This window comes from Phalacrocorax aristotelis, chromosome 1 (assembly GCF_949628215.1).
Source record: "Phalacrocorax aristotelis chromosome 1, bGulAri2.1, whole genome shotgun sequence".
NCBI classification, from domain to species: domain Eukaryota; kingdom Metazoa; phylum Chordata; class Aves; order Suliformes; family Phalacrocoracidae; genus Phalacrocorax; species Phalacrocorax aristotelis.
The window spans coordinates 215,675,944-215,700,816 of NC_134276.1; the positions used below are offsets into that span (position 1 = coordinate 215,675,944).

Below are 24,873 nucleotides of genomic sequence, written 5' to 3' on the forward strand. Positions count from 1 at the left end.
AAATCAGTAATTCCAGATGTCTGAAAGGACTCCGTCATCTTTTTTTCTAACTGGATAAGTCAATTTCTTTGGATCTGATTTTCACTCAAACCATATTTGAAATCATGACTTAAAATATTTGGCCATGATTAATAAAGGCTAAAGAATAAATGCCTTCCAAAAGCAGCCCTGGGCTTGTCTTCCTGGAATAATGACAGTAAACAGCCTGTTTCAATGTGCTGTGTTGCTGGAATTGTGATTTAACTTAGTCAAGCAGTCATCTAGCGCTCGTGAAATGTGAACAGCCCAGTGAGTTTTAACCACACACAGAGCAACCTCACAGTGGTGACCAGGTGCATTTGGTAGAGAGCAGGAGGCATTGAGGGAATTCCTATATTACAGATACTGAATCAGTTCTTGTTTTATCTCATTACTATTTATTTTTAATAAAAGATTACAGACTTCTTAAGGAAGGTAGAGGAAGGACAAAATAAAACAGAAATAAAGAGGAACGGAAAGGAAGAACAATCCTATTCATATTCTGCTTCTTCTTAATCTCCTTCACAGAAGCTGATCTCTGTAAATCTGCTGAGATTCCTATCGGGATATATTTGTCTGCTCTTGAGATGTAAGAGGGAGAGCTGATTAACATCAAACGACACAAAGCAAATGGAGGAGAGCTTTGTTCAGGCTGATTTATAATTACTACCCTTTGCTGGCTGCTTTATATCAAGCCTAAAAGGATCGGAGGGATTTCCTTTGGTGAAAGTGATCACTCTGTCTGCATATTTCTTCCTTTTGCTCACTCACTTCGTGTGAGATCAGGCCTCCAAATTGCTAGACAACCACATGTAATGGAAAAGAAGCACTACACTGTTGATTTAATAGGAAAGTCACGTTTTTAATATGCAAAATAAAAATGTGGTCTTATTTAAGAATAAAGTCTACCCCCTCATCAGACCTGGATTCAGTCAAAGCTCAGCTTTAGACTCCCTGTAGTTACTGAAGAAAAGCAGGCATTTCCAGCATCAGCCCACCTGAGCTAAGATATAAGACAGGTCAAGGAACTAATACTGACTGGACACAGCTTTCAAAGCTAGATGAAGTTAAGTGAGATGAATGTTCCTCAGCTGAGGGTGCAAATAGAATAATCTGATAAGTTCAGAGCACCTTCTGACCATCCTAAAATTTGGAGTTGGGGTTTTCTGAGACCAAAGACATGGGAAATAAAGAAATTACAAAGATCACTGAAGGCTTGGAAAGTGTTCTTCATCCTGCAGAGACTTAGAAGCTCAGTGGATTTAGTGTATCCAGGAAAAACCGAAGGCTTACAAACACACTAAGAAGAGATATCTAATGCTCTTTAATTGATGCTCTTTAATCAAGGGGGAAAAGGGGTAATCTCGGAGAAGGAGCTAAAGCTGGACATATGCAATATATATCTTGCAGAAGACCACAGGCTTTGCATTCACCACAAGGTCTGAGGACGTCTCTGGGCTTGCCATGCCCTGAGCCGGGCGTCCCTCTGGTCACAAGCGTCCCGTGGCCAAGGGCCTCGTGCCCGACCTGCCCGAGCTCAGCGCTGGGGACACCCCGCACGGCCAAGGGCTGCCGCTCCGGGCAGGCACTGCCCAGCAAACACCAGCCCTTTGTGTGCCCGGGCTGGGCGCTGGGCAGCTCTGCCGCTGGTGCCGGGGGCCAGGGAGAGGGGAGCAGGCGGTGGGGAGAGGGGATGAGGATCCCCCCCGCTGGTCCCAAGAGTGAGGAGGAAGAAACCCCACCGTGAACATCACACTCCTGCCAGGGAAGAGCTCAGGGCGGTGACAACTTGTAGTGACAACCCCACCTTTCTGTGGTAGGAAGACTGTTACCTTTGACCTACAACTCAGAGGGATGTTGGAATGGTGGGCATCACACCAGGGAAAAGGCATAGGTATTAGGAAGTATTTTGTCTAACAGAACAGAGTAAATTGCCCATATCTATTGTCTTCACACTCACAGGCATATTCATGACACAAGGTTCGCACTTGTCTTCCAACACTCCTGACCTCACCTAATCCAAGCAATGATAAAGGATTGGCACTGCCAGCCCACCCTGCAATGAATGCAGACGCTTTCGGAGAACAGGCAATGCTTTTGGGGAGCTGGAGATGCTCTGGGCGTGGGGCAGGGCATAATGGACGTAACCTGGAAGCAGCCATCTTTGCAAACATGCTTTGCAAGCAGATGCTTTAACCACAAACCTTGCTGTGTTAGGGGATGGGTCTAGTCAGCCTTCAGCAGGGTTACCCTGCTGGGTTGCAAGAATAAATTGGCCCAAAGCGTCAGCATGCCCATCACTGGCTTCTTTTATCTAGATCCCCTTTTGCTAGAAGAAGCTGGGCAAGCCCAGAGGAAGGTCTGCTCAGAGCACTCACCAGTGTCTTGTAATCAATCTGCTGTCGGATAAGCTTGTCCTCACTCAGAGAGTACCGCGCCTCCCCGGTGATGGAATCGATGGGACCCTTTTCCATCTGCTGCTTGATGGCACAGAAAAGGGAGAACAGAGGTTCACCAGCACACTCCTGCAGGGGTCAGAGACAACCGTGAGGTGAAACAAGAGAAGCAGAGGTGAGAACCCAACCAAACAGCATGTCAACACCTGCCATGGCTTACCATCCCCAACACCTTGAGACAGATGTATCAGTGGGAATCAGTCTATTCCATACATTTTGGGGCTAAAGGTGACCTTCCACCTCCACAGAGAGCAACCAGCCCTCTTGAGTGTCCTGTCACAGGACAAAGGTGTCAGTGCTCCCTGGCAATGCTGGGGCTGGCAGAGCCTTGTAACAGCTGTTCAGGCAATTGCCACCAGGCCAGAGCTTTGTACTGGAGCAGTGTTGGGATGGGTCCCAGAGGACGTGGAGACAGGTCTGAAAGGGAGATGGACTGCCTGTGCCCCATCCTGGGTGTCCGGGCAGAGCCCGCAGTCTCCCCAAGTGCTCTCATGCTGGAGGTAAATAGCAATGCTCAGGCAGGAGAAGCTCCATGACCCAGGGAAGATGCGCTCCTGGGTCTGTACAGTTGCGCTGCTGATGTCAGATGCGTGGGACCCAGCACAGGACAGCAACAAGCATCCCACGGGCAGGGCCAGCAGACACACCTCTCCCTAATTTCTCATTCCCATCATTCACACTCACTGCACTCCTCTTCCCACACTTTTCCTAGCCTCTCCTCCCTTGCCTCCCTCTTCACATTTGCTGCCACGCGCCCCTCCTCGTGCTTTCTTCTATTACCTCCCTTCCCCTTCATCTCTCCATCCTTCCTCCCCTCCTCTCCACCTTGCCCTCTCCTCTTGCAGTGTGTCCCAACTCAATGAGCGAGGTCATTTTCCTCTGGTGTAAATCCCGGCAAAAACAAGTTAATAATCTGAAGCAAAGTGGCCCCTTTCTCAGTTCCTACACCTGTCTCCCACTTAATTAGCTTATCTGCCAGCAGCATATTGCTTCTGTGTGCCTGTCTCTTGCCCTTATCAGGCCCCTGTTCAGGGTAAGGCAAGAAGACAAGTAGCTGAGTGGGGGGAGAAAAGCCTATTATAAAAGCAGCGCTTTAGAGAGTCACCTCCTTATATCCTTTCCTTTCAGCTGAAAGCAGGAATCTGATACTGAAGTCACTGAAATTACCTTCCAGGGACCTTCAAAACTTTCCCATGTGTTCATTCTTGAAGAGGCTGTGCCTGAGGAAGGCTCAGGGGAATGGTATTGATTTGTAAAGCCTTGAATTGCCAGGCAGACGGTGGCTATCCTGTCCAAACGGGGCTGTAAGGTGTAAGAATATCTAGCAACCTCATTGAGAGTGGTGGAGAGGTGCAGAGACCAGCTCCTTCCAAAAAGGTTGGCTCTGAGTTTGGTGCCTTGGCAATTAACGTGCTTGAGGTTCAATGTGTGTCCCCAAGAAGAAACAGCCATCACCCAGCAGTCAGTGGCAGGTCTCAAAACCTGAAAGCCTCTTGTTTTTACTACACACCACCCCAAAGAGGCCCTCCAGGAGGAACAAGAGGGGTCAGGGGGTGTCTTAAGTCTTTTCACTGTTTTGTTGATGAGCAACCTGCAAAGCCAAGGCTATCTGCCACCAGGAATCAAAGCAGCAACAGCCTCAGCCCCTGCTGGGCTCTGGATGCAGCAGTCACATTTACATGGTGTATTGGGTCCAGCCCCCTGGACTCAGAGGGTGTACGGCCATGCCCAGGACAGGCTTGAGGCACCCTTATGCCAAGAAGAGCTTGGGCTTGGTCCTAAGTTAAACTAAGCAGGGATCTGGTTATGGCATGAGTAAAGCAGATTAAGTATGAAGGAGGCACTGGGCCTCAGTACTGCCTCTGAACTGGGGTGGTGGGAGATGTCCAGCCACTACACACTGAAAATATGGGTCATCACATGATGGAGGTCTGAGCCTGCTCGTAAAAGGAGGTAATTTTCTATATAGGTTTCCACCAGTCTCTGAATTCCCTCATGTTTCGTCACAGGTCCTTAGATCCCCCCTCTGTACAGGAGTAACACCAACAGGCTGCCTCTCTAACAAACTGTCCCTCTTTGTTGCCCCTGGATCAGAAAACAGCCCCTCTCCCATTAGCCAGTGAGCTCTCTCCTGAGAATAAAAGCTTTCTCCTTTATACCTGGGAAGTTTTTGCTCCAACTAAACCTTGCCAAGAGGAAACACATTAAAGCAGCTGTTCATCCAGGCATGCTGCTCCTCTTACCTTGAGGAACTTGTACAGAAGGAAGGTGAACCAGTTGGTGAGCATTTTCTCAGCCACAGACTCTGTCCTAAAAGCCCACGAGAAAAAGCAAATTAGAAATGAGTTAGTCATGCCGGTCATATCAAAGGGCAAGTCAATAGATTGGCTTTGTCCATCTTACTGCCCAGATATCTGAGCCCCATGGAAAGTCTGGCATGACACCATAAAGATTAAGCATGTCCTAGGCTCTCTGTCTTAGCTTTGGATTTAGGAAACCCTCAGGAAAATCCTTACTGCCCTTTTAATTCTCCTGTGACTAGGGAAGTCCCCGTATGTTTCTCTCTCAGTTTCTCCATCAGTGAAATGGAGATGACAACATTTGAGGGAACCTTCTCAGAGGAGCTCAGGAGGGATAAATCCATCAAATATGACGAGCTCAGAGTTAGGTCATATGAGAAGTAGGCTATATAAATACTTAAGACAGATCTAAATCACCAGAGAACAGTTATCTGGCACTGATTATCTCTCTGGCATTTGGAAGTGATTATAACCCTCAGTGTGTCAATGTGGCACAATCACAGAGCTCATCCTGCTGCCCTTGAACACTGTGTCCTCAATCAGACAAAAATCCTTCTCGAGTCTTTAGAGTGAACTTTTCCTACAGAAGGACCAACTCAGACCTGTAAACGTTTGGACACCAGGAGCACAGGATGAATCTCTGTTGGCTCCAGTATGTGCACTGGTGTTACTCAAGAAGAAAGCAAGAGTCCCTGCCTGGATGTATTAAAGTAGGTCTCCCTTGTCCTGGCTATCACCAAAGCCACTTAGGGCTGCAGCTTGCTTTTTCGGTTCCCTAGTCCTTCAGCAGAAAGTTGATCTTGCTTCCTCTGGAGCATGGGACTTGCAAAGGGAAGGGTTTGCATCACTGGAGCCGTACATTTGGAAGCAGCCAGTGACCTTGCCTGAGAACAGCATCCTGTTACACCAACAGAGAGTAAATGACGGTCCCTTCCCTAGCTAAGCTCAGCTGATTTTTAGCCTGGTGTCCATAGGGGTTTCTCTGTTGTCACGGGCACATCTTGCTTAGGCGGTGGGGATGGTGGGGGAAGGGGTGACAATAGGGTGTTCATTGTCACTCCTTTTGCCTGCAACCAGAGAAAGAGGTGATACGGTCCCAGTTTGCTACCGGATTAATGCTGTATTTTCTTTGTCTATAGTGACCATTGCCGTGCTCTGCCTAGAGACTGGCTCTGTCCAAACCAGCCTGTTTGCCCTTTATTCCCCTCAGTCAATGTCACCTAGCTGCTGTCCTGCATTGGTCATGGTATGATATTCGATTCCAGCAATCCCTACGCTTATCATGGGCTGAGCTCCTTGCAGGAAAAGTCACCTTTTCTGACGCTCTCTGGTGTGACACCTGGGACCCATCACATGGTGCAAACTTAGCATTACCATGAGAAAAAGAACTAAAAACCCATTATGCTGTTGCTCTCTGCCCTGGTTGCTTTGATTTCTTTGAGGCTGTAGATGTCATGTGGGAGGAACCCTGGACACAGGCAAGGTGGGAAAATCATCCTAGCCAGCTCCTTCCTCCTGTCAAACACCCCCAAATCCAACACTGAAGAAAGTTTTTGGAAGATTCCCTTCCATCCACAGAGTCACAGGGAGGAATGGGAAGCATCAAGTTGAATCCAACTGCTCCAAATTATTGTCTGGAGACCTCACACCAACATCTGAATCCCAAGGCACTGAGCTAGTCACGTGTTCGTTGGTAGAATCTGTTCTGGTGCAGCTCAGTGCAGGACCTGCATCTCAGAGCACAAACCACATCTCTGATTTCTCCTTGCATTTTCAGAGCTTGGAACAGTGGAGATGACTTCTTTGTTCACTGCCTCTCCTTCCAAAGGCCACATTTCGTTTCCAACAAAGAGGACTAGAGTTAGAAAAAAGCTGGAAGAAGGAGGATGAGGGAAAATGGGATGCTCAGGACAAGACAGGAATGAGCAACCAGGGAAGATAAAGAGATTGGGAAAGGGGAAGAAAAGGAGAAAATTAAGGGAGGAGACAGTTGGAAGGAGGCAGTGCCATCCAGCATCAGAGGAGAAGCACAGAAAGGAAGCCTGGGGACAGCTGGAGGGAGGTCACCAGCCAGGCTGTAAGGCTTGAATCACATCAGGCAGTCAAATGACACCAGAGCAAAGTCCAGTCTCTGCCCCTGGCTTTGCTACCCTGAATGCCAGGAAGCGCCTTCTCCTCCTTTTTTTGCTGGTTCCCTGTAGTGGGCTGCATGCCAGATGAAAACCCTCCCAGCAGGCAACACAGATCCCTTCCCTGCCCAAGCTGTCCATCACAATCAGCTGAGGGCTCCTCAAAGTTGGCTCTGAGCAGTGGCAAAGGCCTTCTGTCTTCAGTAGACCTCCCCTGATTTTACCTAGGGCCCTGGCTTGAATCAGAAGGATTGGTTCAGACCATGAAAAAGGGATTAATATGATCCTAAAGGGAGAAAAGGCAGCATTTCCATGGGCAGGGAAAGCATGTTAATTATGAAGCAGTAGATTTCCAATTCAAGGGTTCCCGTACAACCCTGGTGGTTAAACCTTAGACCTGACCAAGAAGCACTAACCCAAACTTGTGACTGATATGAAACCAGTTCTGTCGTTCTGCTCAGCTCTGCTAACAGCTTCAGCAAGGTCCCAGCGCCAATGCTCTGGGAGAGACAGAAGATCACACAATGCAGCTGAAGAAGATGCTCCATGTGTCTGTAGTTAACTCATGAACAAGAAACACACCTGGGCAGTCCACGTCCCAGGCAAGAGAAGGCAGCAGCTGATTTACACACCAGGGATATAATATAACCTGTTCTATGTTATATACTCACAGGTCCTACACAATGCAGTTGGAGTTTTCAGGTTAAAAGGAAACACAAGCATAAATTAACACCTTAAGCACACAAGTCCAACATAAGAATTCAAATATATGGGTTCTTGCTGCCCTTATGAAGCTTTCTAGAAGATCCACATTAAAATCCAGAGGTAGTTCAGTTCTGTAACTTTTAATCATTGAGTGCTTTTTGGTTAGGGAGGAGATGGAGCAAGACCTACAGACACACTTGCTGAAAGGAATGCTCTGTCAGGAAGTCTTAAATGAGCAGGAAACCAGAAAGAGAGAGCGAGTCAGTCTTCATTCAACCCTATTTTCTTTATTCATCCCTTTCTGCAAACAGCTTCATGCCAGCCCTATGGGGTCACCTGAACTGTGGCTGTATATCATCCTGATTTCACACCCTGCTGCACAAACAAAAATCAAGCAAGTTTGTCCCTTTCCTTCAAAGATCACTAGCGTGCTTATGTTAGTGGGGCACAGGCCCATCCACGATCACTCCAGCCCCAGGCATCCTTACCTCCGGAGCAGCAGCTTCGGGTGGTTCTTGCTCTCCAGATTTTTGTCTATGAGGTCAGCCAAGAGCTGTTTGAGGACATCAGTAGCGTACTCCAGCTTGCTCTGTAGCACCGTCATGATCAGTGAGGCCACATTGCCACGGTCCCTCATGGAGAAGCTGCGCTGGGACTCCAGCGTGCGGATGAAGGACAGCAGGAAAACCTTGTTGTTGATGAGCTGGGCAAAGAGCTTCAGGCCTTTCTCCACCCGTTCCTGCCTGTAGCCAGGGACCTGCACAAGAAGAAGGAGGGTTTATGCCTTTCAGGCACTGCCCACTGTGAGATCTCTCCCAAATGGGTCACACACCCTTTGCTACCTCTCTGCCCTCATCCCTCCAGCTCCTCCAACTATATACTTTGACACCAAGCAGAAGGCAGTTCTGAGGCAGGGAAAAGGGAAAAGATGCTTCAGAAAACAGCATAAACAATTAAAAAAAAAGGTCTTGCATCTAGCAGGCAGGTGACCCCTTCCTTCTGCATCACAGGATAGTCCTGTGAGAAGGAAGAGAGTCCATACGTCATCTGATGATTAGGAAGCCTGAGACACCTCCTAGCCACAGCCAGATGATTGTTTTCCAACCCTGTGTTTCCCTCCCTGAACAGTACATCAAAAAGAGATTGCTAATTCCTGGATATAGTGCCATACCATGTTGTATTTTTATTGTAATCAGACTGAAGTCTCACTCTATCTCCACCAAACACCTCTTTTTCATCCCTGCAAGAAACCTGCTTACAGAGATTTGGGGTTCAGCTTTAAGATGTGGGGAGAGGCAGCAGAAAGTGAACAGGGAAGAGAGCCTGGGGTCAGGTTTTGAAGAGATGAAGAGATGCAGTGGCTGAGATGGTGAACATGCAGCTGGGCCTTGGTTTGAAGAGCTAGGTAGATGGAGGTGTGAGAGGACACCCTGAGTTGGGACGTGTCTTAGAGGTCCCACTGCAAAAGGACCCCTGGGATGGGGAGGTGAGATGTTTTGGAGACAGAGAAGTTGATAAGTCACTAATGTATTTCTTAGCTGTGAGAGGCTGGTGAACTAATTTTTATATAGAGCAACTTAGGACCTCAACACTGGACCTTGGACTCCACAGTCTACAGCGGGCGTTACCCTTTCTGGTCCTTCTGGCTTTAGATGAAAATGGAGCCTAAACAGAGAAACCCAAACTCATTCCTCCATGTTGCTGAAGCTGTTCCAGCCCTTGAAGAAGCTCTCCTGGAAGCTGCAGGGTCTCAACACAGAGCAACACATTTCACTGAGGCACATATGTATTAATAACCAACCAGATTGGGCACTTCAATCCAAAACAAGTTGGCATGCTTAAACAACCAAGTAATGCAAGGCCCCTTAAAGAGTCATTACTTTTCCATTCTGGAAATTAGAGCTCTTAACTCTTTTTGCATACAGCAAATAAATTACTTCGTAAATAGCTTGAGACAACCAACCAACCAGCCAACCAACCACTACCACCCATCCTGCAAATAATTATTTTTAACTCACTTGCTTAAGCATTTAATATTGTCTATCCCCGGGTTATTACGGAGAATTAAAGAAATAACAAGAAAAGTATTTTGTACTGCATCTGGAAGCAGTTAATTAGCAAATGAACTGGAAATAAGACCTGCTTACTGTGGGATCGATGCTTGGGCCTTTTGCAATAAATAGTAACTCCTTCTAGGTGCTACAGGGAAGGAAGCAGAATGGAAATTGCCTACCCTGATATGCTGTTAGCCAAAGATGTTGACACCATAAGAGCTGTTGAAGATTTACAGAGGATTAAGGGGAAAAAAAAGCAGAGATAAATGAAATGAAAGGAAGAGATCAAAGGTGGCAGATGGAAACATTAGCTCTGTGTCTCTCTGTATGTATCTGCATAAGGAGCATCCATGCTCAAAACTCTATAGGGGTCAGATGCTATTCTGTGGTCAGCTGGATGAGGTTAATGAATATAGGGATTGTAACTGGCTGTGGGTATGATGAAAGTGTTTGTGTGTGTGTGTACATGTATGTGAGAGAGACATTCATCACCCCTTGTCTCTTGTACTCATTTGTTGAAGCTGCTGCGTTACTCTTCCTGAGGGAAAGCAGCTTGAGGCCACTCTGCCTGCACCCCAAAGGCAAATACAGTATTCAATGTGTAGCTGAGCTTCTTACACAATCCCACAACTCCTCGCTGCTGACAGATCAGTCTTTTTTAATGGTTCTCTCCATATAGTTTGATGAATTTTGGCTCTCCTGAAGGGAAGGAGCAGAGACAAGCAGGCACCTCTGATTACACAACCAGCCAAGCATGGCATTGCCTGCGCCAGCTCCTGTTCCCCGTCTCTGCCAACTAACCCCAGTCCTGGCCTCCAACAAACCCACCAGCCCATGCCAGAGCCTCTCTGAAGCTGAGAGCTTGCCAAAGACCTTGCAGAGAGCTCAGCCAACGACCTCCCTGGCCTTGGCCATGGTGTATCCCCTTGTACTCTGGTCCAGGTATCCCTAGAGCAGAGCCTGTCCATCTGCCAAAGCCTGAAGGAATTTTGTAGCATGGGCAGACCTCGGTGGAGGTCCCATCAAATTCATTGTCGCCAGTGAGGTAATGTAGGCTGTGTGCAGACCCCAACAGTGCTGGGCAACGTCTCACTGTCCTCCCACTGCTGCGGTCCAGAGAGCTGGGGTAGAGAAGGCAGACGTGGGCAGGGTATGGGCAGACTGACGCTGTGGTTTTTTGATTTCCCTGAAAACCACAGAGCTCAGCAAAGGTGAAAATCCTTCAGTGACTGCAGGTTATTTCTATAGGTGTTACCAGGAAAAAAAGACTTCTTGGTAGTGTCAGTGCTGTGCAAAGCTGCAGTGACACAGGCAGCTATGCTGTTCTGCCATACAATCTTTTTTCCTGGCTGCTGCACATCTGTAGCTAATAAATCCACTCTAAAAAAATAACAAACCCCAGCAGTATGAAGACCAAGGAGGAGTTTAATACAGTAGATCTAATGCACATAGATCTATAAGACTTTTTCAAATAGATGAGTGATCAAACAGAATTTAAAATCTAAGATAGCAGCAATAATCTTCTCCTTTGAACCTGGATTTTTAATGAGGTAATACTTCATCCCTGGTAGGATACAGCATCGTAAGCTCTGTCCTACACCATCACATCCTCACAACTGACATAACATCTCTTGCATTCAGGATAGAACAGGGAGGCATGAGAGAAGCCAGAAGCAGTAGTTGTTGATTTCTTACCTCCAGATCCCTCAGGACTGGATGATCTTCAATGCCAGGGAAAAGCACCCTCATGGTATATGTTCGGTAATCGAGGAAGGGGATCCCAGCCCCATCCAGATCGCTTGTCAGCTCGTGAATATCTGTCTGTAGCTCTGCAAAGGCTAACACAAAAAAGGAACAACTCATGTAATACTGCCAGTCCAGATCTCCCTTACTGTGATGGGAAAAGCCCTCAGACCGATGTGGAGAAGCAACATGTGGAGAGGAAGAAGGTGGGCAAGAACAGTCTCACCTTTCCTACAACACAGCCTTTCCTCAGGGACACGTGCCAAGGCTCTCCCTGGACTGTGAGTTAGCAAATACACCTTGGACAAGGTGGAGGAAGGCTGGACACAGGGAAAATAGACAAAGTCAGAGTAAATCCAGGCTTGAGCCAGACCCAAAAGGTTCAACACTCCTGTTCCTTGGTGATATTTTGGCTCAAAGCATTGTGGGTGGATCTCTCTCTTATACAAATGCTGACAAAGTGTCAGTCTTCCTTCTTCGTCCTACCTTCTTTGCACTCCAGTGCCACCCTGGACTCCAGGTTGTCCATCTGCATCTGCAGACGCTTGAGGGTGAGGTCGCTTTCTCTGGATTTGCGCTTGTACGCAATCAACACAGCCACAATGAAGATGATGAGCAGGCCACCGGCCACGGCAATGCTGACAATAGCTGGCAAGCTGAGAGGGCTGTCTGGAGAGATGTAGACCATCCCTGGGGAGAACTCCATCCCTCCTACACGAGCCTAAAGAGAAGGCAGGAAAAAGTCACATTGAAACTGCCAAACAAATCGGAACACAGAGAAACTCCATCATGAGCTGCTGTGTGAGGACCTTGCTTTTAACAGCCAGAAAGAAACCCTGCCAGCGGTACTGCTGCAAGCCCAAAACACTCTGCTGAAGCAAGTCTGTTAAGAGCCCATTTTTACATGAACACCACTCCCAACAGTAATCCCACGGGGTACTACTTCCTCAAGGCTACTACAAGATTGTTCAAGGCTATTTGTAGAGTAGGATAAGTTTGAGTGGCAGGGGGAAAAGCAGTGCGGACTATCTCGAGGTATATAAAGAAAGCTTCTAGGACTGTGCCATGGTGGGGGAACACTGGTTATAGATCAACATAAAGCTATGCAAAGAGCTTGAAGGATTGTGACACGGTGATGAACCCCTATCACTTCACCCCATCTGAGCTTTGTCACAGAGAGGCACAGCAGGCACGGTGCGAAGTGCAAACTCTTGCTGCCAGGCAGAAATGCAGTCAAGACCCGAGGGCTACGTGCTTCTCCCTCCCACTGCAGTTGGAACCATTGCAGCATGTAATTGAACCTTTTTCTTTCTTCTCTATGAGGAGCTCTCCCTCGCCTTCCCAGCTCTCACAGCAGCTAGTGAAAACTTCCCCCACATCCCAGCCTTGGGATGATGGCTAGCCTTGTCCTTCATTCCACTCGCTCTCAATTACTCAGTCTGTCTCCAGCCTGCTTGCATATGTATTAATCCCAGGCCTCCCATGCCTCAGCTCAGGCACCTACTCAGGTTTCCTCTCCAGGTTGCCAGACGAAGAAACTGGCCCAAGGAGGAAGGGTTGGAGCCAGCAGAAAAGACTATGGAGCAAAGAGTCATGAATTAATGAAAAGTTTTGCAGCTGCTCTTGCTCCTCACCACCACAGCCCTTGCTGGGGACATGAATCTCTGTGACCCCACCAGCTCCTAGAATTATTCTGGCCCCAGTTACAATGTCTGAGAAGTTGTCTGTTTTGCTCTAGCACCAGCTGTAGGCTGTTCCTCAGTGCGTCCAGGCCAAAGCCACCTAGAAAGCACCCTTATGTCTTGGACAGGAAAAAAGTGAATGTCTGGGAATACCTAATTTCCATCCACAAGGTCCTCTCATGTTCTGAATACCCCTAAGCATTTTGGGATGGGCTCTAGAAAGTTAACAACATCTACAATGAAAAATGAAAGCAAACCTAAGATCATCTGACCAGGTACAAGTGTTTCAAAGTGATCATTCTGTAGCATGACACTGATGATTTGTAGAGCAGCTCCAGTGGCCAAGGAACAACCTAGCACCCGTGTAAGCTGAGGATGCAGCAGTAACTAGTTTTCCCGTCTATTCTAAGATACAAGGTCCAACTCGCTTATAAAGCCTGCAAAAGGCAGAGATTTGGTATTAGTATGTCGCATGCTCAGCTGGAAGACAAACTACCAAACTCACATGCTAATCTAAGCACTAAAAGCTATTACATTTTGCCCTAGACAACTGACCCAAATCCTCCCAGCCAAATTTGCTCACCAGTTTGCACCATTTCCTCCCTGTCATAGTGGATCAATTAATAGATTCATTATATTTAATTTTCTGTTTCCAACAGTGGTCCTTTTCCTCCACGCCCTGCGGTCAGCAAAGCCCATTTGAGGAGTATCAGACTGGAATCAAACAACCCTGTCCCAGTCCCCAGTGCAGGTCCATCCTCAAAGCTCACAGAACAGCCCGTCTCCATGAGTAGGATTCCTCTTACCAAACATTCAACATGCACACCTGAGTTAGACATTACAGCATGCTTTCAGAGTCAATACAGAGAAAAAGCACTTTCAGTGTGTGATTTATGTGAGCTGCTTTTAACGTCTGCTTTGACATTAGAATGTGGCGTTTTATTCAGTGGAAGTTCCCATTTCTCTCCGTTAACTATAAGGGGATCTAGGCTCCTAGAGGTAGGTGTCTAACAAAGTTAGCCCCAGTGAGTTCCTTTCTAAAGGTGGTTTCCCACGCTGCCAAGGTCTCACAGTCCACGAACCAAAATGCTACGATCTGAGGGAATCCGTCTCTTGAAGAAGAAAGCCTGCAAGGCTGCAGTACTATTGTGAGCATTTAAAAGAAAAACAAGCAACTATGTAGATATGGCCCTACTTTATTTCTTGGGCCACAGAGTGTTTTTGAAGAAAGCTATTTATACCTTCCAGAAGACTGAGCATGAGCCCTCCATACTACCAAACAACAGTTTGGCCACCTATAAAGCCTATTAATAATTAATTTGTTCTAAATGGCACTATGGCAGAACCTAGTTTTCTCCAGCAAAGTCTTAGAGGCCACCTGCAGCACTTCAGTAGATCTTGTTGTGCAAACTTGACTGAGATAGTGTCTTTCCTAGTGCAAGCTTGCCCTGGCCAAATGTAAGTATCTACCTTAAGATGAGATGAATTGTGCCCTGAACTTCAATTGCTGTATTTGACCATCTCTCCGTTCACAATACAGAGTCCAGTGTGACTTTCCATATGTAAGTGCCTACATTAGATACCAGCAACCCTTCAAATGTACTCCATTTCCTCATTGCAGACCTTCTCCAACATAGTTACTCATGCATCTTCCTTATGTCCCTTTCTTTTCCTTGGAAAAGAGCTTGCCTCTGAGTTTTACTCCATCTTTTTTAACCATTCCTCAGGCCTTTTAGTTCTTTTCTATTTTTTCAAATATTTAACTCTGTCGTTGTATAAAAGATAGATCAAAAACATGTTGACATCAATGTGTGTCCTTGTCATTGTTCCTTCCTATAGAAATAATCTCAGTGTTGTATGGTTGATTCAGTCCCATGGTCCCCTCTCAGATCTAGGCCACCTCACTTCACAAGAAAGGGTTTGTTCAGCAATTTACTCAAGGTCACACAGTAAATCATTGGCAGACACAGGAGGAGGGCCTGGGAGAGCTACCTGCCAATTATCTTGACCATCAAAGTGACATTCATGTGAAACACGGGATACATTTTGTACAAATCCAAGCAACAGAGATGCTGTGCCGTTCTGGAGGAGGCATTTCCCAGCGCAGCTGTCCCCCTGGTAAGTTCCAGATGAGAAGTCCATCGTTGAGCGCTGGCCTCCATCACAGTTGACCTTCTGTGTTTGGTTTCCAGCCCAGATGCTGCCAAAGGGTTGCCTCAGCATTGGCAGTTGAATGAGAAATCTGTAACTTGCCCCTAACACTGATGCTCATTAACAGGCTTCAGTGCGATCATCTTCCCACATTTCCAGCAGCATCTCTTGTTTGATCAGCATCCTCAAAAAGGGATTATTTTTTTCTCTGTGGCTTCGCTTAAGCTGTCCCAGGCTGCAGAAGCAGGGGAGTCTTTCCAATTAGTAAGACCTTACCAGATGTTCATCCTCCCTGATCCCCAGGGGTTGATTATTGCTCACCTGACTTTAAGTTTTCTCTCTCGAGGATGGGCTTTGTCCATCTCTGACTAACCATATGTTTAATTATATTCATGAAAATGACAGGGAACATATATTGTCTTGTTCAAAAGCTTTGGTATTCACACAGAGAAAATCTCTCACTTCATTACTGCTCCTCTTGGAGTATCTTAATGTGCTTTACAATGAATCGAGATCCACAGTATATTTGCATGGCTGAAAGGATTATTACCTCTGTTTTACAGATGACAAACTTTGGCACAGAGAAGTTAAGTAGCCAGTATGAGGTCTCCCAGCAGCAGTCACAAATGAGACCCAAAATGGTCACCATAACTCTTTATTTTATAAAAGTCCCCAAAAACCTCTCTTTTTAAAGAGCCATGCAGTGTATCTCCATCAACCTCGATGAGTCTCACTGCATTGAAATAAATAAATATGTGACAGACACAGCTTTGGGAGGGCAACAGAGAGGTGGAAAAAAGTTGATCACAAGAAACATTGATCATCTGTATGTCTGATGTCAGTTGTTAGCTTTTGTTGTGTTTCCACCCACAGCTCGGTAGAGCTCAGATGAGTTTGCTGATGTGTTGTTTATCAAGCAGCAGCGTTGAGGAATGCAAATTACTGAGGGGAAAGTAAAGGGGGAGTGAATAAGTCAATGGTGAGAGGAGGAGAAGCTCCCTCTGATGTAATCACTAGGCCCATTTTTCAGAGGTTCCAGGAAGGATATGCAGGAGTACACGAAGTTGTATCGATCTTAAAACCTCAAAGTCCTGTCACAATAGAGTCCTTGTGGTGCATATTTTTTTCTCGTACATGAAGGCAAATTTTAGCCACCAGCATGTTAGTAATTGCTGGGGACTGTGCTGAGTTAACAAAGTATGTCATGTAAGGAGCATGTTGCATATATGAAGTCACATGAGCATCTAGGGTTCATACAGCCCTTACAAAACCAGAAGAGAGGCAAACTTTCCTAAAGGGTTTTGTTTATGAAAGGTTTCTCACTGTCCATAAAGATCTCCAGGTTACTCTTCTACTCTTCTCCAAGTTACTTTTGATGGGGTTCTTATATCAAGAAGGGTCCTTGGTGTTTATGTTATCTACAGAGAGCAAATGGAGATGCTAAAAGTCCTGCGAGATCTCTGTCAGCTCTTCAGCACTGGTGTGCCCTCCCAACCCACCGGCGGACGAAAGGCTGATGAGGTTCAAGCACCACTTACCATCACTTTGTGCCGTCCAATGAGGTTTGGGGACTCACACAGTAACTGCACATCTGATACGGTCACTGTGCAGGGCTTCTCACCAACCAAAACGGTGTAGTTCAGCTTCGCGTTCCCTCCCGCCACTGGTGGGATCAGGTTCTTGCCCTGGATAGAAAGGAATATCACAACCCACCCCCCCAAAAAAACCAAAAAAACATCAGGAAAGAGTTTGCCTTCCACCTCTAGTTTGTTCCTGTGACACAAATGTTAACATTGCACTTTATGTTTGTGGTTCACCGTTCGCTAACACAGAGAGGAAAAGCCAATTTAGGACGTAATGCGGAGGACAGCATGGATGGCTACAGACTGTAATCAGTCAAAACAGCCTGTCCTGCTCCTCTCTGGAACTAAATGAGAAACGTTCCATATAAGTCTTGCACAAGCAGGCCCTCACAAAATGTATTCAGGCAAGTAAGACAGACCCCTTTCCAACCATGCAGGAAGGTATTCTGTAGGCGCAATCATTTCTTTGCATATGCACCATGTACAGGTTCTGATACAGAAATGCTCAGTCATAAAATTCCTTCTCTGTACTGCTGTCCAGATTACAGAAATGAAACAGCGCTATTGTAGGATCTCACGAGGGGTGAGAGGAAGGTCTTGAAAACCCAAGTGAGAAATAGACTTGGGTATTTAATTGCCATCCCTGTTGCAGCGGTAGAAAATGTACCTCTCTGGGTACACAGGCAGCTGCAGCAGGAGTTTGTATTTTTTAGTTATGGGTATTGGCAGATGCTGAGCAGTGATTTGTGTTTGCAGATGGTGAGTGTGATATGATGCAATATAGTAGGTGCAATGAGTGGAGAAAATCTCTGGGATGCAATCGGGATGCCACTGTGATTCGTGGGGTGCTGGCAGACACAGAGAGGCAATAGGCAGCATGTGTTTGCCCTTCCTCATCTAGGCCTTGGTCCCCATCTCACCTTCAGTATGATGGGACTTCCTGGCTTCAGCTCCAGGATCCCTGAGGGATTGAAAACCTCAAAGATTGGGTTTGGGTAGTAGGTGAAGTTGGTTTTGTTGAGAATCAGCAGGGACTGCACGTTGTCAAGAATGAAGCCAAACTCCTCTGGACGCTCAGCGAGCTCAGACTGGTGATTGGGATCAACAGCCAGCGCCGGGGCCTGGCAGGTCATCTCCGTGCTGTTCTGCACCTCGCAGTTCTGGAAAAAGAAACCCAGCACAAGGACTGTTTATGGATAATGCCCCCAGCCTTCCTGGTGGGCAGATACCTCCCAGTGAAATGCTAGCCCACCTACTGCTGGAGGACAGGGAGGACCAGACCTCCTCGGTTATTGTGGGACAGGCTGGTGCTTCACTGCTTCAGACCAAACCCCATACCCATCAGACAAGAGAGGCTGGGAAGGGGTTAGGAAAGCTTTGCCAGGGAAGGTGTGTGGAACAGTTTGCACTGCTGTTGGGCATCCTGTGCCTCTTCCCCGAGGGAGCTCAGCCTCTGGGGCTGCCAGTGGCACCATCTTCCCCTAACCTCATTTCCTTCTAGAAAGAGTTCTTCCCTCTTTTTTTTATTTTATTATTTTTCTCTGTACATCAGAGGCTAGTCAAAGCCTCACTATCACCCTGAGATTAGCTCTCACGCTCTGAGGATCACTCCAAAATTGTATGTCCAGTGCATGCTCAGTTGTGCCTAGGATTCCTGTTTGAAGCACAAGTCTTATGAGGAGCAGATGAGGGAACGGGTGTTGTTTAGTATGGAGAAAAGGAGACCGAGGGGAGACCTTATCGCTCTCTATGACTACCTGAAAGCAGGTTATAGCGAGGTGGGTGTTGGTCTCTTCTCCCAAGTAACAAGTGATAGGATAAGAGGAAATGGCCTTAAGTTGCACTAGTGGAGGTTTAGATTGGATATTAGGACAAATATCTTCACCAAAAGGGTTGTCAAGCATTGGAACAGGCTGGTCAGGGAAGTGGTTGAGTCACCACCCCTGGCGGTGTTTAGAAGATGTGTAGATGTGGTGCTGAGGGACATGGTTTAGTGGTGTGCTTGGAAGTGTTAGGTTAACAGCTGGACTTGATCCTAAAGGTCTTTTCCAAGCTAAACAATTCTATGATTCTATGATTTCGTTGAACATCGGGTTACCTGAAATGAAGCCCAGGAAGCTGGAGCAGTGAAGACAGTGAGGTGGGTCTCAGAAGGCCCTGAAGTTAGCTTACAGCCCTGACAAAGTCCTGCTTCTTTTGTGTATTTGAGAAATGGGTAATAGGTTGTAAAAGGCATTTAATCCTGACTCCCATTTTAAATAAGTAAGAGTTAGATGTCTGGTTGTCCTTCAGAATCTGAGCCTTCATCTTTCTATGCCATGGCTGCTAGCACAATGCATCCTGGTCTCACTAGGAACGAGCAGGTTCTGTGGGGAAACAGCACCATCTCCATGGGATCCCAGCTGTGCTTGATATGAGAATCTTCTCTAAACCAGTCTGATACCTCCAGCATTGAGAGCACACTCCCTATCACAACTAGCATAGCTCAAGCATTAATATTGCTTTGGCTCGATCCCATAGAGGGGTAAGTGGCTTGGACCAGCCAGTTTCATACTGCAAAGTCAGTCAGATATTCTTTGCTGTAACAGCTCTGACAAGAAAGAAAAGGCACCAGAGTACTTCCCAGCACAAAACGGATGGGCAGTTCTACATGAGCACGTGTAAGATGATGAATAGACTTCATCATCTGCACAATGGCATGATTGTTTGAGACCACTGTGTCAGGCAAGAGCTGGAGTCTACTGGAGGAATAAGATGAAGTCATGTAGGCTTCTAATTCTGGAGGAAAGCTAGGTAAGTGTTTGGCTGTGTTGTACCAGGAAATCAACATACTATGAAAACATACCTACAAATATGCCTAATCAGTTGGATCAGGGTTTTCCCAGAGTTCATGAGGGACTGGAAGATTGCCAGTCAAGATTCACATCAGACACAGAATCCAATCTGAACAGATATTTCCTGAATCTGGTGAGGTGTGGAGGTGACAAAATTGTTTTGGATTTGGCTTTAGGCAGGGAGATGTTAGTTGATGGCAGAGCTGGGATAAGACCAAGATCTAGGTCTCCCAGTCTGCAAACTGTAGATGCAAATAAATCACCCCCATATTCCTGCATTTTCTTTTTGGATCTACCACAGTTTCACCATTGTTCATGTGGCAGTAGACAATTTTAATGTCTGCAAAGTGCCTTGAGAACCTTGTGTGGAAAGCCTGAGGATTAACCTTGAAACTTGAGAAATGCAGAGGATCTGGGCTTTCTACCCCCACCCCAATTAGTCCCTCTGTATTTTTTACTTTTGGAACCTCTTCGTCTGGGACGCTCTTTCAAACTTGGTCCCAGAAAATGCCCATACACAGCCAATATCTTTTCAGCTACTGTTGCATGGCCCCATCCTCCAACCTATTGTAGGTCCCAGCAGGTGCTGCCTGCCTCTGAGTATACTAAATGGAGGTTATAAACTTACAGATTTTACTCCTCTATCTGGAGCTGTTCAGCACCTACTGATAATTGGCTTCTTCCAAGTGATTTGTCCTCCCAGATCCTAGTAAAGCTCTTCTGGCCTGAGCTGCTTCTGATTCCTTGGTATCTTGGTAACTGAGAGCTGAATTAGGCTGTAAATCTAGCTGGTTAAACCTGGATTCACTTGCAGGATCCCAAAAGGTCCAGGGAGTGGACACAGTAGTACCAAAGAGTATTATTCATAGTCCCTTCTGATCCTGGCATGCTTAGATAATAACATGAATTTGGGTCTATTTATGCACAGGCATAGCTGATAAATAATGCAGGTTATACACGAGCCAGGAGAGAGGATGGGTATCCTTGAGCCAACAGCAGAAACAGGCTCAGCAGAGACCAGGAGCAGAATAACGCTTCATGGCATCTCTCTCTGGTCTTGTTTTGGTCCAGTGCTCCTTCATGGAGAGAAGACGGGTAATCTTTCTGAAAGCAAGTCATACCCTTTTTCTGCATGCAATAAGAGATTTCAACCTCCAGAGCTGTTAGCCAGCCCCCATCACCACCTTGGACATGTCCCTTCCTTTGATTGATCCCCAGCTCAACAACCATACTCACGTTGACGTGTTCCCTTCCACCATGCTTTGCCCGGATCTGAGGGTTTTGGATCAGGTCTAGGTGAGTTCCCCACACCGCAATGGGTGTGTTGCCGCTAGAGAAGAAGATATGAAAGAAGAGCATAAATCCAACTATTAGATATCAGGACCAAATACACCAGCAACGGGTGATGTATAGTCCTAAATGTTGATTGCAAAGCGTCTGTCCACATCTCACAGTCCCATAGGAAGGGAAGGAAAACCAAAACAAAGCAAATAATTTTTCATCCATTCATAAGGGGAGAGAGAAGTAAAACCACATGTTTGCTAAAACTGCCACATCGAGCAGCATCTGGGTGTTTTTCATTGTCAGGACTCAGCAATCAGAAGCTTTGGTAATGAGTAGAGCAGGAAATCTAAGAGGGGCTCTTCAGAATGGTCTGCAGACTACATGTGCTATATCACTTAAGGAAGGGAGCCCCAAATACCCTCACAGATATTGTCCTGTGCAAGCAGCTCTTGAGGATTCAGTGCTACCTTGGTTGAGGGCTGTAGTCTCATCTTGCATATTAAACCTGCTGTAAAAATATCACCCTGAATAAGACAATGTCACCTCAGTGAACCCATGTCAGTGCTGCCAGCCAACCCGGCCCTGCAACATCTAGAAGAAATAGAGCCAAAGTCTTCAGACATGGTGTGCATGAGGCATTGGCTCAGTTTCCATTTGGTTACCTGGGCACATAAGCTCTGCAATGTGTGTTAGATCCAACACTGGACAGAACAGAGATTTCCAGTCATATTGTCCCTTTGCTCGGGCAAGGACTGATTTCCTGAAAACTCTGATTCATACAAGCCATGACCCTGCATTTGGTAGATTTTCTCACTTTTATAACATCTCTCTTAGCAAATCTTAAGATGGGGAGGCGTAGATGAAGCCTTTCTCATTCCCTGCAATCACTGTCACCAGAAGGAAACAGCTTTCAGAAACACCCTTCTTTCCTTTCCCTTGTCTCTTCCAGCTGCAGCCAGCAGTGCTCTTTGTGGGACTTTGGGGAGCGGAGGGGAGGGAGAGAGGAAACTGCAAAGGAGCTGATGCGTGGGTTGGCTTTGAACACTGTGTTGAGGGGAAGGGTTTGCCATAGGCAGCTTTGGCCATCCCAAATCAAAACAGCACTGCTCTACCAGGGTGAGCTCTGCCTTTGCAGCACTGTGGCAAAGGCAAAGAGTTATCCAAGAATGCAAAACCTTCAGCTGTCAGGGCTCACACAGCCAGGGCAGGATGAGGAAATGTCATCAACGGACAGCCCCATCTCTGACGGTTTCCTGGGGTGAGGAGTGCTCTCAGTTTCAGCACCTGCCTCCGTAACTCCCCTTGGAAACTGCCTAGGCTATAGTTTATTTCCTGGAGTGCTCTGTTGAGAATAGGAGGGGAAGCCATGTGGAAACCAGTGGGATTGGGAAATGAAAGCTCAGAATCCCTTTCCTGCCTCCAGGTAAACATATACATACATGAAAGGTGAAACAAGTGCATCATAAATGAGAAAACGCCAGAGAATAATCACAGTGACAGGAAGAAGCCTGTGTTGGCCAACAGATGTCCCCCAGTTCTGACCTTTGTTTTCCATGTTCCTCATTTATCTTCCCTTATTATTCAGATGAGGCAGGTAGGAATGAATGCAAATATATGTGTCCTCTCAGCAGTTTAGTTGTCAGGCTTCAGTGAGCTGGCCACAGCTAGCTGGGACTGTGCTTCAGCCCCTCTAGTTACCCCCACACTGATAAACCAAACGGCCAGGACACCAGCTCAAACACTGGCTGGTGGCCATAGGCGCTGATAAGCTGTAAACAGTAGCCCAGGCAAAGCCTGGTCATGGTTCAAGGGATAGCAAGGGCCAGGGAGCACTCCCAACTAGCAGGGTAGATGAAGCTAAATTCCCTCTGAAGGAGGAAAGATCATTGGTGGTATGGATGAGGGCTACACATGCTCGCTGGCTTCAGGACCAAAGAATAGACCTGGATTAAGTCCTTACTAGTTTAAACATAGCCTATGTGACCAAGAAGCCTGTAAATTTGAAATCATGAACCATGAGCTCTGCCAAAGATCATTGCCACAACCATACCTTTTGGTAGGTGCTCCTGTGACACTTCTCTGAGAGGTTACTTATGGTCTTTCATACAAGTAATACCTGTACAGGCTGATCCGTGGTTAGGGCAACATTTGACCTTGAGTTTTGCAGAGTACCTCATGTTCTTGCTCTCTGAAACATCAGCTGTGATGGGAAATGTCTAATGGGAAATTTTATGGCACAAAAGCAGATTTTGCCATTTCCATAAGATCCGCTTGGATGGTTGAGTTCCCTTGAATGCACAGGAGACCTGTTCCGAAGTCACACAACCACTTACAAAAGAGGCCCCCTCCCTGCCTTACAGAAAAAAATACCCTCTCCCCAAAACTCAGCTTCACGTTCCGTATTCCTGGCATCACCCAGGGAGAGCTTGCTTGCCAGAAACCAGAAGAGAAGTGTATAAACCAATTTGTTCTTTCTCCACTGTCCTGGTTCTGGATTTTGGGCTGTGGAGCTTTACAATTTTTATCATTATTTAATATTATTACTATTAATCTCTGCTGATTCAAACTAGAAGGGATTTTGTATCTTTACTCAGCTGAGGTTTTTACCTGTTCCAGATGTATCAAACGTGCACATATGTACAGATATACGAGAGTGGGTATATATACATAAATCCTTTTATTTAATCAACCAAGTCTCTGCACACAGTTTAAACCCATGTGTTAAAAATTCTGTATTTGGTTTGGAAACTGAGCTTGTGGGCTCAGACCACGATTATTAAGCACAGCCACAGCACCGGATCAGAGATGGGCCTTTTCTCTGGAAAAAAAAGCCAAAGCAGTTATATTTGCTGAAGATACAAAATCACCCCCAAACCCTCTCTGGCTTGCAAATCAAGCAAACACAACTGTTGCTTGCCTTTGCGTGAAAACTACCAGCCATTGCCTTTTGTGTCTGCAGGTGAACACCTGGTCACGGCCACATGTCGCCCAGGTCAGTCAGAGCCTGAGGAGATGCTGCTGCCCAGGAAAATAACAGAGACGCCAAGACTACCAGCTTTCTTAATTTAACTTCTTATTGTCCCAAAGGATCTAAGCATAATTTTCTGTCTACAAACTCAGATAATTGCTGGACGTAACTCAAATCAAACCCAGATCAAAAGTATTAATGGAGCCTCATAAAATTCTAGCTACCTGCCAGCCCAGCGTGACTCTTTATTTTTTTGGCTGTGGGAGTAAATTAGCAGTAATCTTTTTTTTATTGTCTTGGAAAATGGCACCTGGGGTTTTAAGCCAGGCTTCGTACATTCATTCACTAATTTTGCAAAGCTGGTTTAGTAGCAATCATCTATCCCTCAAAACAGCTTAGCCCCACAGCCAGGAGTGATGAATCACAGAAGCACAGTGGATTTGCTGTAATGAATCATACCGCGTAACAAATACACTGAGGAACAACCTCCTCAGTCTATCTCCAGATCCACACGTCTTGACTAAGTTATTTCTTGTTTGATTCTCCGGACTAGAGCTGGCTGTACTTTCATCCGTCTCTGTGTGGAGGCCTTATGATCTCCTTTATGACCTGCTGGGTGGAGCTCCACAGCTAACAGTTATGGTGCTTAAAACTGTCCCCTCCACCCTGAACCACAGTGGTAATCCTGGATATTGCATCTTCTCTCTCAGCACCCTCCTCCAAGGTTACACCCTTTCGGAGTGATTGAAAAGTGTAAAAGAAAGGATGAAGGTGGAGGTGGGTAGGTCTGGTTAAAATTAGGCACCTGCTACCACTCAGGTGGATGCTTTCTGATTTCAGAGACACCAAAGAGAGCAAAGGGTAGAGGTTGTACCTGAATGATGAGACTTGTAGAGTCCCAGTCATCCATCCTGGCAGCTACACACCGTGCAAATAAGCTGGCTTCCACTAAACAAGCACCTCTTC

At 46.5% G+C, this 24,873-nt stretch overlaps 1 protein-coding gene across 4 annotated transcripts in view; it reads right to left on the reverse strand.

The window, feature by feature from the left end:
* Positions 1 to 24,873, reverse strand: part of PLXNA4 (plexin A4) — a 460,615-nt gene that overhangs the window by 41,215 nt on the left and 394,527 nt on the right. For all 4 annotated transcript variants that reach the window (XM_075081683.1, XM_075081685.1, XM_075081687.1 and 1 more), the window contains 8 exons: positions 20,892 to 20,985; positions 17,742 to 17,981; positions 16,777 to 16,923; positions 11,892 to 12,126; positions 11,358 to 11,500; positions 8,097 to 8,365; positions 4,718 to 4,784; positions 2,397 to 2,543 (listed from right to left, as the gene is read on the reverse strand). In XM_075081683.1, the coding sequence (XP_074937784.1) occupies positions 2,397 to 2,543; positions 4,718 to 4,784; positions 8,097 to 8,365; positions 11,358 to 11,500; positions 11,892 to 12,126; positions 16,777 to 16,923; positions 17,742 to 17,981; positions 20,892 to 20,985 (1,342 nt within the window). The remainder of the gene's footprint in view (positions 1 to 2,396; positions 2,544 to 4,717; positions 4,785 to 8,096; positions 8,366 to 11,357; positions 11,501 to 11,891; positions 12,127 to 16,776; positions 16,924 to 17,741; positions 17,982 to 20,891; positions 20,986 to 24,873) is intronic.